The sequence below is a fragment of the Ornithorhynchus anatinus genome, chromosome 11 (assembly GCF_004115215.2).
Source record: "Ornithorhynchus anatinus isolate Pmale09 chromosome 11, mOrnAna1.pri.v4, whole genome shotgun sequence".
Taxonomy (NCBI): domain Eukaryota; kingdom Metazoa; phylum Chordata; class Mammalia; order Monotremata; family Ornithorhynchidae; genus Ornithorhynchus; species Ornithorhynchus anatinus.
In genome coordinates this window covers 50,412,831-50,426,542 of record NC_041738.1, presented here as the reverse complement: position 1 = coordinate 50,426,542, position 13,712 = coordinate 50,412,831, and the positions used below count along the sequence as shown (strand labels likewise).

Here is a 13,712-nt window from a genome sequence, read left to right as displayed (position 1 = left end):
GGCATAGAGTAAGTGCCTAAGAAGTATCACTATTATTATTACTAGTGGGGAGAAATAGAGAAAAGGTGTTAAATCCCCATTTTACAGATGAGGAACCTGAGGCACAGAGAAGTTAAATGACTTACCCAAAGTCCCTCAACAGGCAAGTGGCAGAGCTGGGATTAGAATCCAGGTCCTCTGACTCCCAGGCCAATGCTCTATTAGACTATGTTGCTTCCCTAACATAACATTACCATGATTGTATTCCATAATTGCCCTATCCTCCCAATTCTCCTTTTCAGAGAGGTGCTCCTCATGACAAAAGTGCTTGTTCTCCAGTTGTGAGAGTTCAGCCTTTCAGGGAGAGGCAAAACTTTCAGCAAAGCAGGTCCTTTAAGGTCACAGGGGGACTTGGGACCCTTCCTGTCCTCCAAAGGACTCTGCAGTCTGATGACCACTCTGCTGATTTTGCGGGCCTCATCACTGGTCATGAGGTGGTGTTGGCTTGGAGCTTGGTCTTGGGGGTCCATCCTCTTTCAATTTAGAATCTGTAAAGGCTGAATTAGAAGTCGTTTGGGTTGGAAGAGCGAGGCAGTGGTAGTGGGAGGAGCCAGTTACATCTTGGAGCCTCCCCGATGCCCCCTTCACTTCGTTACCTTCCCTCCCCAAACAGCTGCCTCCTAAGAAGAGGAGGTTTGGGATGTGAGCTCCCCACCTATTTCCTTACCTTACCCCACTAGTACTGATCCAAAGAAGTGCGGGCGAAATGAGGGGACCTGTTATGAGCTGAGTTGCAAATCAGGGAGCGTCCTTAGCCAAGGGACACCTTAAAGACTATGGACCTCCTGGAAAGGAGCCTTTTTCAGCCAGGTAGGTTCTTGTCCAAAGGCATTGATTAATCAATCAGTGGTATGTATTGAACACTTGCAGGGTGCTGAGCACGGTACTAAGAGCTTGGGAGGGTGCAATATAGCAGTGTTGGTAGACACGATCCTTGCCCTCAAGGAGTTTAAAGTCTAGTGGGGAAGACAGACCCTAAAATCAATTACAGATAGGGGAAATGGCAGAGAATAAAGATGTGAACATAAGTGCTGGGGGCATTAGGGAGTAGTGTGGGGTGAGTATTAAAGTACTTAAGACAGAGCTGCCCAGTAGCTAGAATAGCCTTCTAGGAATGGGGACCCCAACCGCCACTCCTTCGAATATTTGCAAACAAGCAGACTTTATGGTAGAAGAACCGTCAATGAGGGGAAAGATTTCCGATTTACCCATTTCCTTTCCACCTTCTTCCCTCTGTACATTGTGACCCCGCTTTCAGGTTAAATGTAAGTGTGTTGATTTGCTCCCCCTCTATACCGTAAGCTTGTGGGTTGGCAATGTGTTTACCAACTCTGTTGTATTGCACTCTCCCAGTCGCTTAGTACGGCGCTCTACACACAGTAATCGCTCAATAAATACACCACTGATTGTTTGTGTTGAACTATTGTTTTCCCTGTTCTCTGCTGCTCCCACCTCTCTGGGCCTAACTCCTCTTCCCTCTATTCCACCACTGCTGCCAGTGGAGAGTGATGATTCACACGTTCCAATTCTTATAGAATGGAGCGTGCATCTGGACAAGCTCAGAAGCCAGCTCGGATTTGGTTGCACACTGAAAGCCTTAACACTATCTCAGGAGCTGTCCTGGTAAGTACAGCATTGCGATATTTTTTTCTCCTAAAAAAAGGGTTCAGGAAAAACTGATTATCTCCTGGGTCCCTCCCTGCTTCTCCAAATGGGGGGAAAGCCGAACGGAGGCGTGCCCTGGCCAGGTGGACGTGGTTCAGGGTGGCCTGCATTCTCTGGGCCATTGCAGGCTTCCTTGCGACAGGGGAGCGAGGCAAGGTACGAGCCGATCGATTAAAGAGGCTCTCAGGGACAACTGCCCATGGGTGGGCCTTGCTCCCAGGAAGTAATAATAATAATAATAACGTTGGCATTTGTTAAGTGCTTACTATGTACAGAGCACTGTTCTAAAAACTGGAGTAGATACAGGGTAATTGGGTGAGGCTCACAGTTAATCCCCATTTTCCAGATGAGGTAACTGAGGCCCAGAGAAGTGAAGTGACTTGCCCACAGTCACACAGCTGACAAGTGGCAGGGCTGGGATTCGAACCCATGACCTCTGACTCCCAAGCCCAGGGTCTTTCCACTGAGCCACGCAGGATCAGTTGAGTGCACCTGGGGACAACTCAATCATCTTGAGGATTGCCTTGCAAAATCTCCCCCAAATTCTGCCCGGGCTCGGCTCAAGGGCTAGGGAGGTTTCCTCAGTAGTGTTGCTTTCAGAGTTGAGGCAGGGCAGCTCCCGAAAATACCTCCTCCTCCTCCTCAATCAGTCAAATGGTATTTATTTATTCTTTAAGGCATTTGTGAAGTGTTTACTACACGCCAAGCACTGGTCTAAACTCTGGGATAGCTCCAAAGTAATCCTTCCGGACACAGTCCACATTCCCCTCGGGGCTCACAGTCTTAATCCCCACTTTAATAATAATAATATTGGTATTTGTTAAGCGCTTACTATGTGCAGAGCACTGTTCTAAGTGCCGGGGTAGATACAAGGTAATCAGGTTGTCCCACGTGGGGCTCACGGTTAATCCCCATTTTCCAGATGAGGTAACTGAGGCACAGAGAAGTTAAGTGACTTGGCCACGGTCACACAGCTGACAAGTGGCAGAGCTGGGATTAGAACCCATGACCTCTGACTCCCAAGCCCGGGCTCTTGCCACTGAGCCACGCTGCTTACCAATGAGGTAACTGAGGTCTGGAGAATGAAGTGACTTGCCCAAGGTCACACAGCAGAGAAGTGGAGGGGTCGGGATCAGAACCCAGGTCCTTCTTGCACCGTGGCTCAGTGGAAAGAGCCCGGGCTTGGGAGTCAGAGGTCATGGGTTCAAATCCCAGCTCAGCCACTCGTCAACTGTGTGACTCTGGGCAAGTCACTTCACTTCTCTGGGCCTCAGTGACCTCATCTGGAAAATGGGGATGAAGACTGTGAGCCCCACATGGGACAATCTGATCACCTTGTATCCTCCCCAGCGCTTAAAGCAGTGCTTGGCACATAGTAAGCACTTAAATTCATTCATTCAATAGTATTTGGGAGTCAGCGTGGCTCAGTGGAAAGAGCCCGAGCTTGGGAGTCAGAGGTCATGGGTTCGAATCCTGGCTCCGCCACTTGCCAGCTGTGTGACTGTGGGCAAGTCACTTAACTTCTCTGGGCCTAAGTTCCCTCATCTGTAAAATGGGGATTAACTGTGAGCCTCACGTGGGACAACTTGATTACCGTGTATCTACCTCAGTGCTTAGAACAGTGCTCTGCACAGAGTAAGTGCTTAACAAATACCAGCATTATTATTATTATTATTGTTTATTGAGCACTTACTCTGTGCAGAGCACTGTACTAAGCACTTGGGATGTACAATTCGGGAAAGATAGAGACAATCCCTGCCCATTGACGTGTTTACAGTCTAATCGGGGGAGACAGATGGACGAAAACAATAGCAATAAATAGAATCAAGGGGCTTCATTCATTCAATAGTATTTATTGAGCACTTACTATGTGCAGAGCACTGTACTAAGTGCTTGGAATGGACAAATCGGCAACAGAGGCAGTCCCTGTCCATTGACGGGCTTACAGGGTACATCTCATTAACAAAAGAAATAGGGTAATAAGAATATATACAAATGTCACCATTATTATTATTACTGCAGCGTAGCTCAGTGGAAAGAGCCTGGGCTTCGGAGTCAGAGGTCATGGGTTCGACTCCCGGCTGTGCAACTTGTCAGCTGTGTGACTGTGGGCAAGTCACTTCACTTCTCTGTGCCTCAGTTACCTCATCTGTAAAATGGGGATTAACTGTGAGCCTCACGTGGGACAACCTGATTACCCTGTATCTATCCCAGCGCTTAGACCAGTGCTCTGTTAAGCGCTTAATAAATACCAACATTATTATTATTATTATTACTACTAAGTACTTGGGACCGTACGACAGAGTCGGTAGACACGTTCCCTGTCTTCAGGGCGTTTCCGGCCTAGATGGGGCGACAGACATTAGAGGAAATGACTGCTCTGCAGGTGAGCGCTGTGGAGTGAAGATCGGGTAGCCTCCCACTTCTTTCCCCAGCCTAGGGGTCGGCTCTCTCTGACGACTGTTGACATTTTCAAAGCTTTCCACCCGGCCGGGAGGAGGCTGGTGATGTCTCGGCCCGGCTGGAGATCTTCCAACGGCGCGGCCCGGGCCTAGTTGGGCCGTGCGGAGCTGAGAAGGGGGAAAGGAGGAGGCAGATGGGGGTGCCACCGGGTGGAGAGGGCTCCTGCGGTTTTGGGGGTCATTCACTCATTCATTCAATAGTATTTATTGAGCGTTTACTATGTGCAGAGCACTGGACAAGAGAAGCAGCGTGGCTCAGTGGAAAGAGCCCGGGCTTGGGAGTCAGAGGTCATGAGTTCGAATCCCGGCTCTGCCACTTGTCAGCTGTGTGACTGTGGGCAAGTCACTTCACTTCTCTGTGCCTCAGTTACCTCATCTGTAAAATGGGGATTAAGACTGTGAGCCTCATGTGGGACAACCTGATTACCCTGTCTATCCCAGCACTTAGAACAGTGCTCTGCACATAGTAAGTGCTTAATAAATACCAACATTATTATTATTATTAATTTGGCAACAGAGAGAGACCATCCCTGCCCAATGACGGGCTCATGGTCTAATCGGGGGAGACAGATGGCAGAGCAAAACAGAATGAAACAGAAACATTATCATGATAAATAGAATCAAGGGGATGTATACCTCATTAATAGAATAAAGAGGGTAATAAATAATATATACAAAGGAGCACAGTGCTGAGGGGAGAGGAAAGGGGAAAGAGCAGAGGGAAAGGGGGCTCAGCAGAGGGGAGGTGAAGGGGGATGGGGAAGAGCAGAGGGAAAAGGGGGGGAGCTCAGTCTGGGAAGGCCTCCTGGAGGAGGTGAGCTCTCAATAGGGCTTTGAAGAGGGGAAGAGAGTGAGTTTGGCGGAGGTGAGGAGGGAAGGCGTTCCGGGACAGCGGGAGGATGTGGGCCAGGGGTCGATGGCGGGATAGATGTGAAGGGGGGACGGTGAGGAGGTGGGTGGCAGAGGAGCGGAGCCTAAGGGGTGGGCAGGAGAAAGAGACATAGGAGTGTGGCTCAATGGCAAGAGCCCGGGCTTGGGAGTCAGAGGTCATGGGTTCGAATCCCCACTCTGCCCCTTGTGTGTGACCGTGGGCCCGTCACTTCACTTCTCTGGGCCTCAGTCCCCTCATCTGTCCAATGGGGATGAAGACGGTGAGCCTCACGGGGGACAACCTGATGACCCTGGATCTCCCCCAGCGCTCGGCACAGAGTCTGCGCTTAATAAATTCCATAATTATTATCATTACTGGCGGGGGGGCAAGGTGATGGGCAGCTGGGGCCCCGCAGGGGGCGGGGCGCGAGGGCGGGGCGCGAGGCGGAGGGGGGAGGGGCGCGAGGGCGGGGCGCGAGGGGCGGCGCGCGACGCGGAGGGGGCGGGGCGCGAGGGCGGGGCGCGCGCGCAGGGGGGCGGGGCGCGAGGGGCGGGGCGCGGCGTCCTCGCGCAGGCGGCCGGGAGGGGGCGGGCCCGGGAGGGGGCGGGGCGGTCGCGTGGAGATGACGGCGCGAGCCGCGGCCGGTTAAAGGAGCCGCGCCGGGCTCCGGCCTCCAGGGAGCCCCCGGCCAGCGTCGCCCGGACGGCCCGAGGCGGCCCGGCCCGCGCGCCATCCGCCCTCCATCGTCTTCCTCCGTCCTCCTCCCCGTCGGCGGTGGGTCCCCGGGGTCGGTCGGTCGGGCGGTCGGTCGTTCGTTGTGGCGTCAGGATGTCGGAGGGCAGCGCGGTGTCGGACCCTCAGCACGCCACCCGGCTGCTCCGCGCCCTCAGCTCCTTCCGCGAGGAGTCCCGCTTCTGCGACGCGCACCTGGTGCTGGACGGTGAGGAGATCCCCGTGCAGAAGAACATCCTGGCCGCCGCCAGCCCCTACATCAGGTCGGGCGGACGGACGGAGGGACGGACGGACGGAGGGAGGGAGGGAGGGAGGGAAGGAAGGAAGGAGGGCCGGGCGGGGGGGGCCGGGGGCAGTCACCGGCCGGGCGGGCGGACCCTCTGCCCGGACCTCACTGCCCACCCCCCCCGCTCCTCCTCCTATTCCTCTCCGCCTTATCCTTTCCCTGCCTTCCCTTTCTTCCTCTCCTTTTCTCCCCTTTCCACCTTTGCCTTTTCTTTCTTCCTTTTCCCCTTTGCCTCTTCCTTTCCTTTCCTCCCCTTCTTTTTCACTTTCTTTCTTCGCCTTTCCTCCTTTGCCTCTTCCTTTCCTTGCCTTTCCTCCTTCGCCTCTTACGTTCTTTTCCTCCTTTGCCTCTTCCTTGCCTTTCCTCCTTTGCCTCTTCCTTGCCTTTCCTCCTTTTGCCACTTCCTTTCCTCCTTTGCCTCTTCCTTTCCTTGCCTTTCCTCCTTTTGCCTCTTCCTTTCCTTGCCTTTCCTCCTTTTGCCTCTTCCTTTCCTTGCCTTTCCTCCTTTTGCCTTTTCTCTTTCCTTGCCTTTCCTCCTTTTGCCTCTTCTCTTTCCTTGCCTTTCCTCCTTTTGCCTCTTCTCTTTCCTTGCCTTTCCTCCTTTTGCCTCTTCTCTTTCCTTGCCTTTCCTCCTTTTGCCTCTTCTCTTTCCTTGCCTTTCCTCCTTTTGCCTCTTCTCTTTCCTTGCCTTTCCTCCTTTTGCCTCTTCTCTTTCCTTGCCTTTCCTCCTTTTGCCTCTTCTCTTTCCTTGCCTTTCCTCCTTTTGCCTCTTCCTTCTCTCCCTCCTTGCCTGCAGATGACGGGATCATTCAGTAAGTGGTATTCCTTGAGCCCTTCCCGTGTGCAGAGCGCTGTGCTAAGAGGTTGGGAGAGTACAGTAAAACAGTTGGCAGACGTATTCCCCGGCGGGATGGTAAATGACCAAAAGGGCAGGGCTGTGGCTCCTGCTGCTGCTACTATGAAAAACAATCTCTTGCTTTCTCTTCTCTCTCCCTGTGAAATCTGCTGCACAGACATTTTAGGCCCAGTGGAAAGCCTGAGTTATGGAAGCACGTGAAAGTAATGCGTGATTAAATCAAAAGATTTTTTGTTTACTACCCTTCTTAACGTTTCTTTTCACCCCGAAGGAGCCCTTGCAGTCTAATGACTAAAGGCACATTTTAAAACCCTTCTGGAAAACAAAGCTTAACCTGATAGACCAGCCCAACTGAATTGGTTAATTAAAGGTGGATAGAACTCTGTTTACCCAAGCGGACGCTGGTTATGATGGAGTGAGGACTCTTGCATCAGTTTCCTTGTGCTTTCACTAGGCTGTTACTGTTTATTGCAATGAAAAGATGCTAAAAGCTGAAGTTAATTGAAGGAATTAGCTGAGAAATTAGTAAGTATAGAGATCAAAGGATAATAACACCAACTCTAGGGACAATTCAGGAAAGATGGAGTCATTCTGTTGTCCCTTTCTAGTGAATGGAACCTTGTCATTAGTTCTTTATCGTTTAAATTATGCGGTTTTATTTGCCGTGTGGAACCAGCATTTGTGTTTGTAACTATGAGTTTGGGAACCACTTGCAGTCTTGCTTTGATGTCGTTTTGAAGATCAAAACAGTTTATTGGGTTTGGCATCTAGATTTGGTTTTGGCAATAATAATAGTTGTGGGATTAAGCTCTTCCTATGTGCCAAGCGCTATACTAAGCATTGGGGTAGATGCAAGATAATCAGGTCCCACATTGGGCACACAGTTTAGACTGTGGGACTGCCATCTGCACCCCCATTTTGCAGATGGGGGAACTGAGGTCCAGAGAAGTTAAGTGACTTGCCCAACATCACACAGCAGACAGGAGGTGGAGCAGGGACTAGGATCCAGGTCCTCTGACTCCCGCGACTGTCCTTTTTCCCCTGGGTCAGGCCGCTTCTCCTATGACAGCTACCGACAGACAGTTCTGAGTGCTGAAATACCGGTTTCAAATTTTTTCAGTCATCCAGAGTGTTCCTTCATCAATCAGCGGTATTTTTTTAGCAGTTACTGTATGCAGAAAACTTTCCAAGTTCTTGGGAGAGTGCAATACAAGAGAAATTAGCAGACACATGACCTGCCCACTCAAGTCACCCATGGGTATTTGGAGAAGAAAACGCTGTGCGTTAGTAATAGTCACAGCAGCATTTATTGAGTTGCCCACTTGGTAAGGTGCCCTTGGGAAGTTCTGAATAATGAAGTGACATTTTTCCTGCCCACAAGAAGCGTATAGTCTCTCTTGGTGGAATCAAGCATAGCGAAATATTTACAACCCTGAGAAAATATTCCCTGAGGAGTAAGGAGGGGGTAAATAAGTTCATAAGCCCTATCTATTCTCTCTTTTGCCACCAAACCCCTTTGCCCATGTCCTCCCTCTGGCCTGGAACTCTCTTCCCCTTCATATATGACACACTCTCCTTCCTGAAATCCCATCTCCAAGGGGACTTCCATGATTAAGTCTTCATTTCCACTAGGCCCCCTCCCTTCTGCATCAATCAGTCAATCACATTTGAGTGCTTACTGTGTGCAGAGCACTGGACTAGGTGCTTGGGAGAGGACAACAGAATTAAGAATAAAAGGGGAGCGGTGACAGACACAAGAGGAAAACCCAATAAGAACACAAAATCAATAAGGAGAAGAGGGATACATGCAAAAACTAAAATCAAAGCTGTAGGGTTCTGTGGCTAGACGAGCAGTTTTAGGCTCAGTCTAATAGTCACAGCCATAGTAATAATCGGTTGTATTTCCTGATCACTTTGTGTGTGCAGAGAACTGTATTAAGTGGGGCGGGATGGTAGTGGAGTCCTATAGAGTTTTAGACACTTTCCCTCTGTACAGTGAGCTTGCAGTCTAGAGGGAGAGACAGACAATATAAATGAATTACGAATATGTACTTAAGTGCTGTGGGGCTGAGGGCTGAGTCAGTCAGTGGTACTGAGCACTTACTATGCGCAGAGCACTGTTTAAGTGCTTGATTGAGTCCAGCACAACAGAATTAGCAGACCCGTTTGAATAAAGGGTGCAAGAGTGAGGCAGAAGGGAGTGGGATGAAGTGGGATCTTCCTAACAGGTAGCTAGCTGTGGTCCAGGGAGGGAGTTTCAAGGGAGAGGAACAGTAGGATGGAGGCAAACAGTAAATACTTCCTCTCGATGGGCTGAAGGAATTAAAGCACCTCCCTGACCGCAGAACCTGCTACCAAGGAGTGAGTTGATGCGAATGCACCATTAGAGCGGTTTTGACACTTCTAAAATCTCCAAGTGCTTTGAGGCACTTCTCCGATCCATCCTCTTTAACGACGCCACCCCTCCAAAGTGGCAAAGTGGAGTCAGACTTCCACGGGTGAAATCTTGCTATTGCAGAAATGCATCTGTGCACTTCTCAACTGCATCTGTCTTGTAAATACACTGAGGTCTTTTTGGGAATCTACAACAAATGAGCTGGTGCTTCTGGTTTAGAATTCCAGCCAGGAGCCCAAAGATGCAGTTGTCTAAAGAGCTCTGAAGAAATGCTTTGCTTTGAAATTTCAGCTTAGTCAGACTGTTCACGACTGTTGTAAACTGTCTTAAAAGGTCGTGCAGCTAATAACACAACACAGGCTTAAGATTCTGTATTTAGAAGCAACGCCGTACATGTCTGAACATCATTCATAGTGCCCTAAGGAGACAGTGCAAGGTGATCCTTTGAATCAGACAATATTAGAACACCTGTTAACTCTGATTTAAATTCTGGATCAGTCTAGAATGCAAGCATTTTCAATCACCCTACATTTAGGGAACCCCCCCCCCCAAAAATTATGGTAGTAGTCATGTACGGGGGCAGATATAAGTTGATCAGGTTGGAGTCAGCCCCTGCCCCACATGGGGCGCACAGCGTAAGTAAGAGGGAGAATGGGTATTTAACAAATTTATTTTTTTTAACGTTTTCTAGGTGAAGTCACTAAATCACAAAAATGAAGTGACTTGCCCATGGTCACGTAGCAGGCAAGTGGCAGATCCAGGGTTAGAATCCAAATCTTCTGATTCCCAGGCCAGTGCTCTTTCCACCTGGCCATCAATGAGTTTTCTGTACGGAACACTTACTCTGTGCAAAGCACTGGACTGAGTGCTGGGGAGTGCAATGTAACAGTAGGTAGACCTGATCCCTGACCAGCCATATTGCTTCCTGTGGAAAAATCCCTTTCATTCAATCCTTCATTCAGTTGTACTTATTGAGCGCTTACTTTGTGCAAAGCACTGTGCTAAGCACTTAGGAGAGTACAATATAACAACAAACAGACACATTCCTGCCCACAGTGAGCTCCCAGTCTGTGACCTGATACTAGGAGCAGGATCTGGGGATCCCCCTGAATGTTCGCACCTCCTTTCACCCAGGTGGTCCTTAAGAGCTACTCTTAAAAAGGACCGAGTCAGTTCTGAGGACTATTAGCCTAAGAATATTTTCCCCCACTCTACAGGGACCCAAGCTTCCATTTCTAGGGTAACTGTAATATTCTGCAGCTCTCACCCTGCCAAACTGAAAGAGGTGGTAAAGTTAAACCATTTTACCCCTCTCCCTGAGTGCAAGCCCACTTTGGGGTAGAAAAATCACTGGCTTAGAGGAGGCGTTATCTGCAAGTGCTTTCTCAGGACACTCCTATTAGAATATTTCTCTGGACTCTGATTTGTCTTTCAGCTCTCCATACTATAGGAAAGCTCTTTGGCTAAGTGAGATAGGTGAGGATTCTCCTCTGTCCCATGTCAGTCAATTGTGTCTATTGAGCACTCACTGTGTGCAGAACCCTGTACTAAGCACTTGGTAGAGTACAATACGATATAACAGACACATTCCGTGGCTACAACCTGCTTACGGTCTAGAGGGGTCTTCATGTTGTCCACATCAAGTTTGCCATGTGGGAAAATTGGGGGGAAAAATTAGGCAACAGAGGGAAAACTAATCCTAACAAGTGATTAGTATGTTGATGAGGTAAGGATGATATTTAAGTGCTTACTCCCAGCCAAGCATTGAACTAAATGCTGGGATAGATGCAAGATAATGAGATTAATCTAGTTAATCAGATAATTAGGGAAGCAGCATTACCTAGTGGATAGAGCACTGGTTTAGGAGTCTATGTTCTAATCCCGGCTCCTCCACGTGTTGCTGTGTGACCACGACAAGTCACTTCACTTCTCTGTGCCTCATTTACCTCTTCTGTAAAATGGGGATTAAAACTGTGAGCCCCATGAGGGACATGAACTGTATCCATTTATACCTGCCCCAGTGCTTAGAACAGTGCTTGGTTTGTAGTAACTTCTTAACAAATTCCATTTCTTTTTTAAAGAGTTGGACACAGTCCCAGGCCCACAAGGAGCTCACAGTCTAAGTGGAAAGAACAGGTATTGAATCCCCATTTTGCAGATGAGGAAGATGAGGCACAGGAAAGTTAGGTAATAATAATAATAATAATAATAATGTTGGTATTTGTTAAGCGCTTACTATGTGCCGAGCACTGTTCTAAGCGCCGGGGTAGATACAAGGTAATCAGGTTGTCCCACGTGAGGCTCCCAGTTAATCCCCATTTTACAGATGAGGTAACTGAGGCACAGAGAAGTTGTGACTTGCCCACAGTCACCCAACTGACAAGTGGCAGAGCCGGTATTCGAACTCATGACCTGACTCCCAAGCCCGTGCTCTTTCCACTGAGCCACGCTGACTTTCCGAAGATCACAGACTTGTGTTTGCTGTAGGTAGGATGTGTGTCTTTAGATGACGATTCCCCCTGAAGGACAGTGACTGTGTGTCTAATTCCCGTCCGTGTATTCTTTCCCGGTGCTTACTATAGCGCTCTGTGCCCAATAAGCTCTTAAAAAATACTGTTATTTCTATGTTACATGTTATATAGCCCTTAAAATGGAAGCTCCTAATGGGTAGGTATTGAGTAAAGGCTCTTCTGCTCAGAACATCTGGTACATCATGAGTTCAGTACCAAGTACTAGCAATTATCCAGGCCATTGGCAGGAACCATCCTGCTTTCTGCCCCACCCCAGCCAATCCATTCAGTCTGTCACCAAATCTTGTCAGTTCTATCATCTCACTATCTCTAGAATCCACCCCTTCCTTTCCATGTACCTGCAGCCACACTGATCCAACCACTTGACTATTGCGTCAGCTTCCTTGCTGAATTCCCTGCCTCCCGTCTCTCCCTTCTCCAGGCCTTACTTCACTCTGCTGTGGAGATGGTTTTACTGAAGAATCATTCAGTCCCCATGCCTCCCCACGCCTCAGGAACCTCCAGTGGTTGTCCATCCACCTCCGCATCAAACAAACTCCTCACCATCGGCTTTTCCTACTCCAACCCGGCCTACACACTTAGCTCTTTGAACCCCAACCTCAGTCTCTTCTTTCTTGCCACCAGTCTCTTGCCCACATCCTCTCTATGGCTTGGAAATCTTTACCCCTTCATATGTGAAAGACCACCTCTCTCCCCATCTCGAAATACCCTGTGAAGATCCCATCTCCAAAGGTCTTCCCCAACTAAGTCCTCACCTCTGTGTCATTTAAGCACTTGGGTCTGTTCCCCTGAAGTCCCCCTCCCCTTGGCCCGCAGCACTGCACCACTGCCTAGAGGATAGAGCACGGGCTTGGGAGTCAGAAGGACCTCATTTCCAATCCTAGCTCTGCCACTTGTCTGCTGGGTAACCTTGGACAAGTCACTTCACTAGGCCCGTTACTTGTAAAATGGGGATTAAGACTGTGAGCCCCGTGTGCGACATGGACTGTATCCAACCTGATTAGCTGGTAATAATAATAATGTTGGTATTTGTTAAGCGCTTACTATGTTCCGAGCACTGTTCTAAGCGCTGGGGTAGATACAAGGTGATTAAGTGGTCCCATGTGGGGCTCAGAGTCTTCATCCCCATTTTAAGGATGAGGTCACTGAGGCACCGAGAAGTCAAGTGACTTGCCCAAAGTCACACAGCTGACCAGCGGCGGAGCCAGCATTAGAACCCGTGACCTCTGACTCCCAAGCCTGTGCTCTTTCCACTGAGCCATGCTGGTACCTACCCCAGCACTTAGAACAGTGCCTGGCACAAAGAAAGTGCTTAATAAATATATTTTTTTAAAGTGGTTATTCAGGATAGCATATTGTAAATGCTCTGGATTTCCAAGTTTCACGGTCCCTGCTGAAAAGTTCTATTACTTGAAGACAATCAGTGGTATTTATTGCATGCAGAATACTGAACCAAGAACAGTACAACAGAGTTGGTAGACTCATTCCTTGCCTACAAGGAGTTTACAGTTTACAGGAGGAAGATAGGGAAAATACTAGAGAGTAAGAACATAGTCAGGGAAATCATTATAGCTGTTTTGGGACTAAGTTCTCCTCAAAAGATGCAAACTGGTTTTAAAGAACGCGGCCTCTTGGCGCCACACTTCCCTATAAGCCACGAGAAGCAGCATGGCCTAGTGGAAAGAACACTTGGGTTCTAATCCTGGTTCCATCACTTTCCTGCTGCATGACATTGGGCATGTCACTGAACTTCTGGCCTTCAGTTTCCTCATCTGCAAAGTGGTGATTAAATACCTGTTCTCCCTCCCCCGTAGACTGGGAGCCCCATGTGGGACAGGACCTAATCTGACCTGATTATTCTGTATCTACCCCAGT

The 13,712-nt window shown here is 49.1% G+C and overlaps 1 protein-coding gene across 3 annotated transcripts in view; it reads left to right on the top strand.

Annotated features, from left to right (window-relative positions):
- Positions 1 to 5,720: 5,720 nt before the first annotated feature.
- GAN (gigaxonin) overlaps positions 5,721 to 13,712 on the top strand; it is a 113,763-nt gene continuing 105,771 nt past the window's right edge. For all 3 annotated transcript variants that reach the window (XR_003762814.2, XR_005660509.1, XM_029074851.2), the window contains exon 1: positions 5,721 to 6,032. Coding sequence is in view for 1 of the 3 variants with exons in the window: in XM_029074851.2 (XP_028930684.1) it covers positions 5,866 to 6,032 (167 nt within the window). In the remaining 2 variants the exon portion in view is untranslated. The remainder of the gene's footprint in view (positions 6,033 to 13,712) is intronic.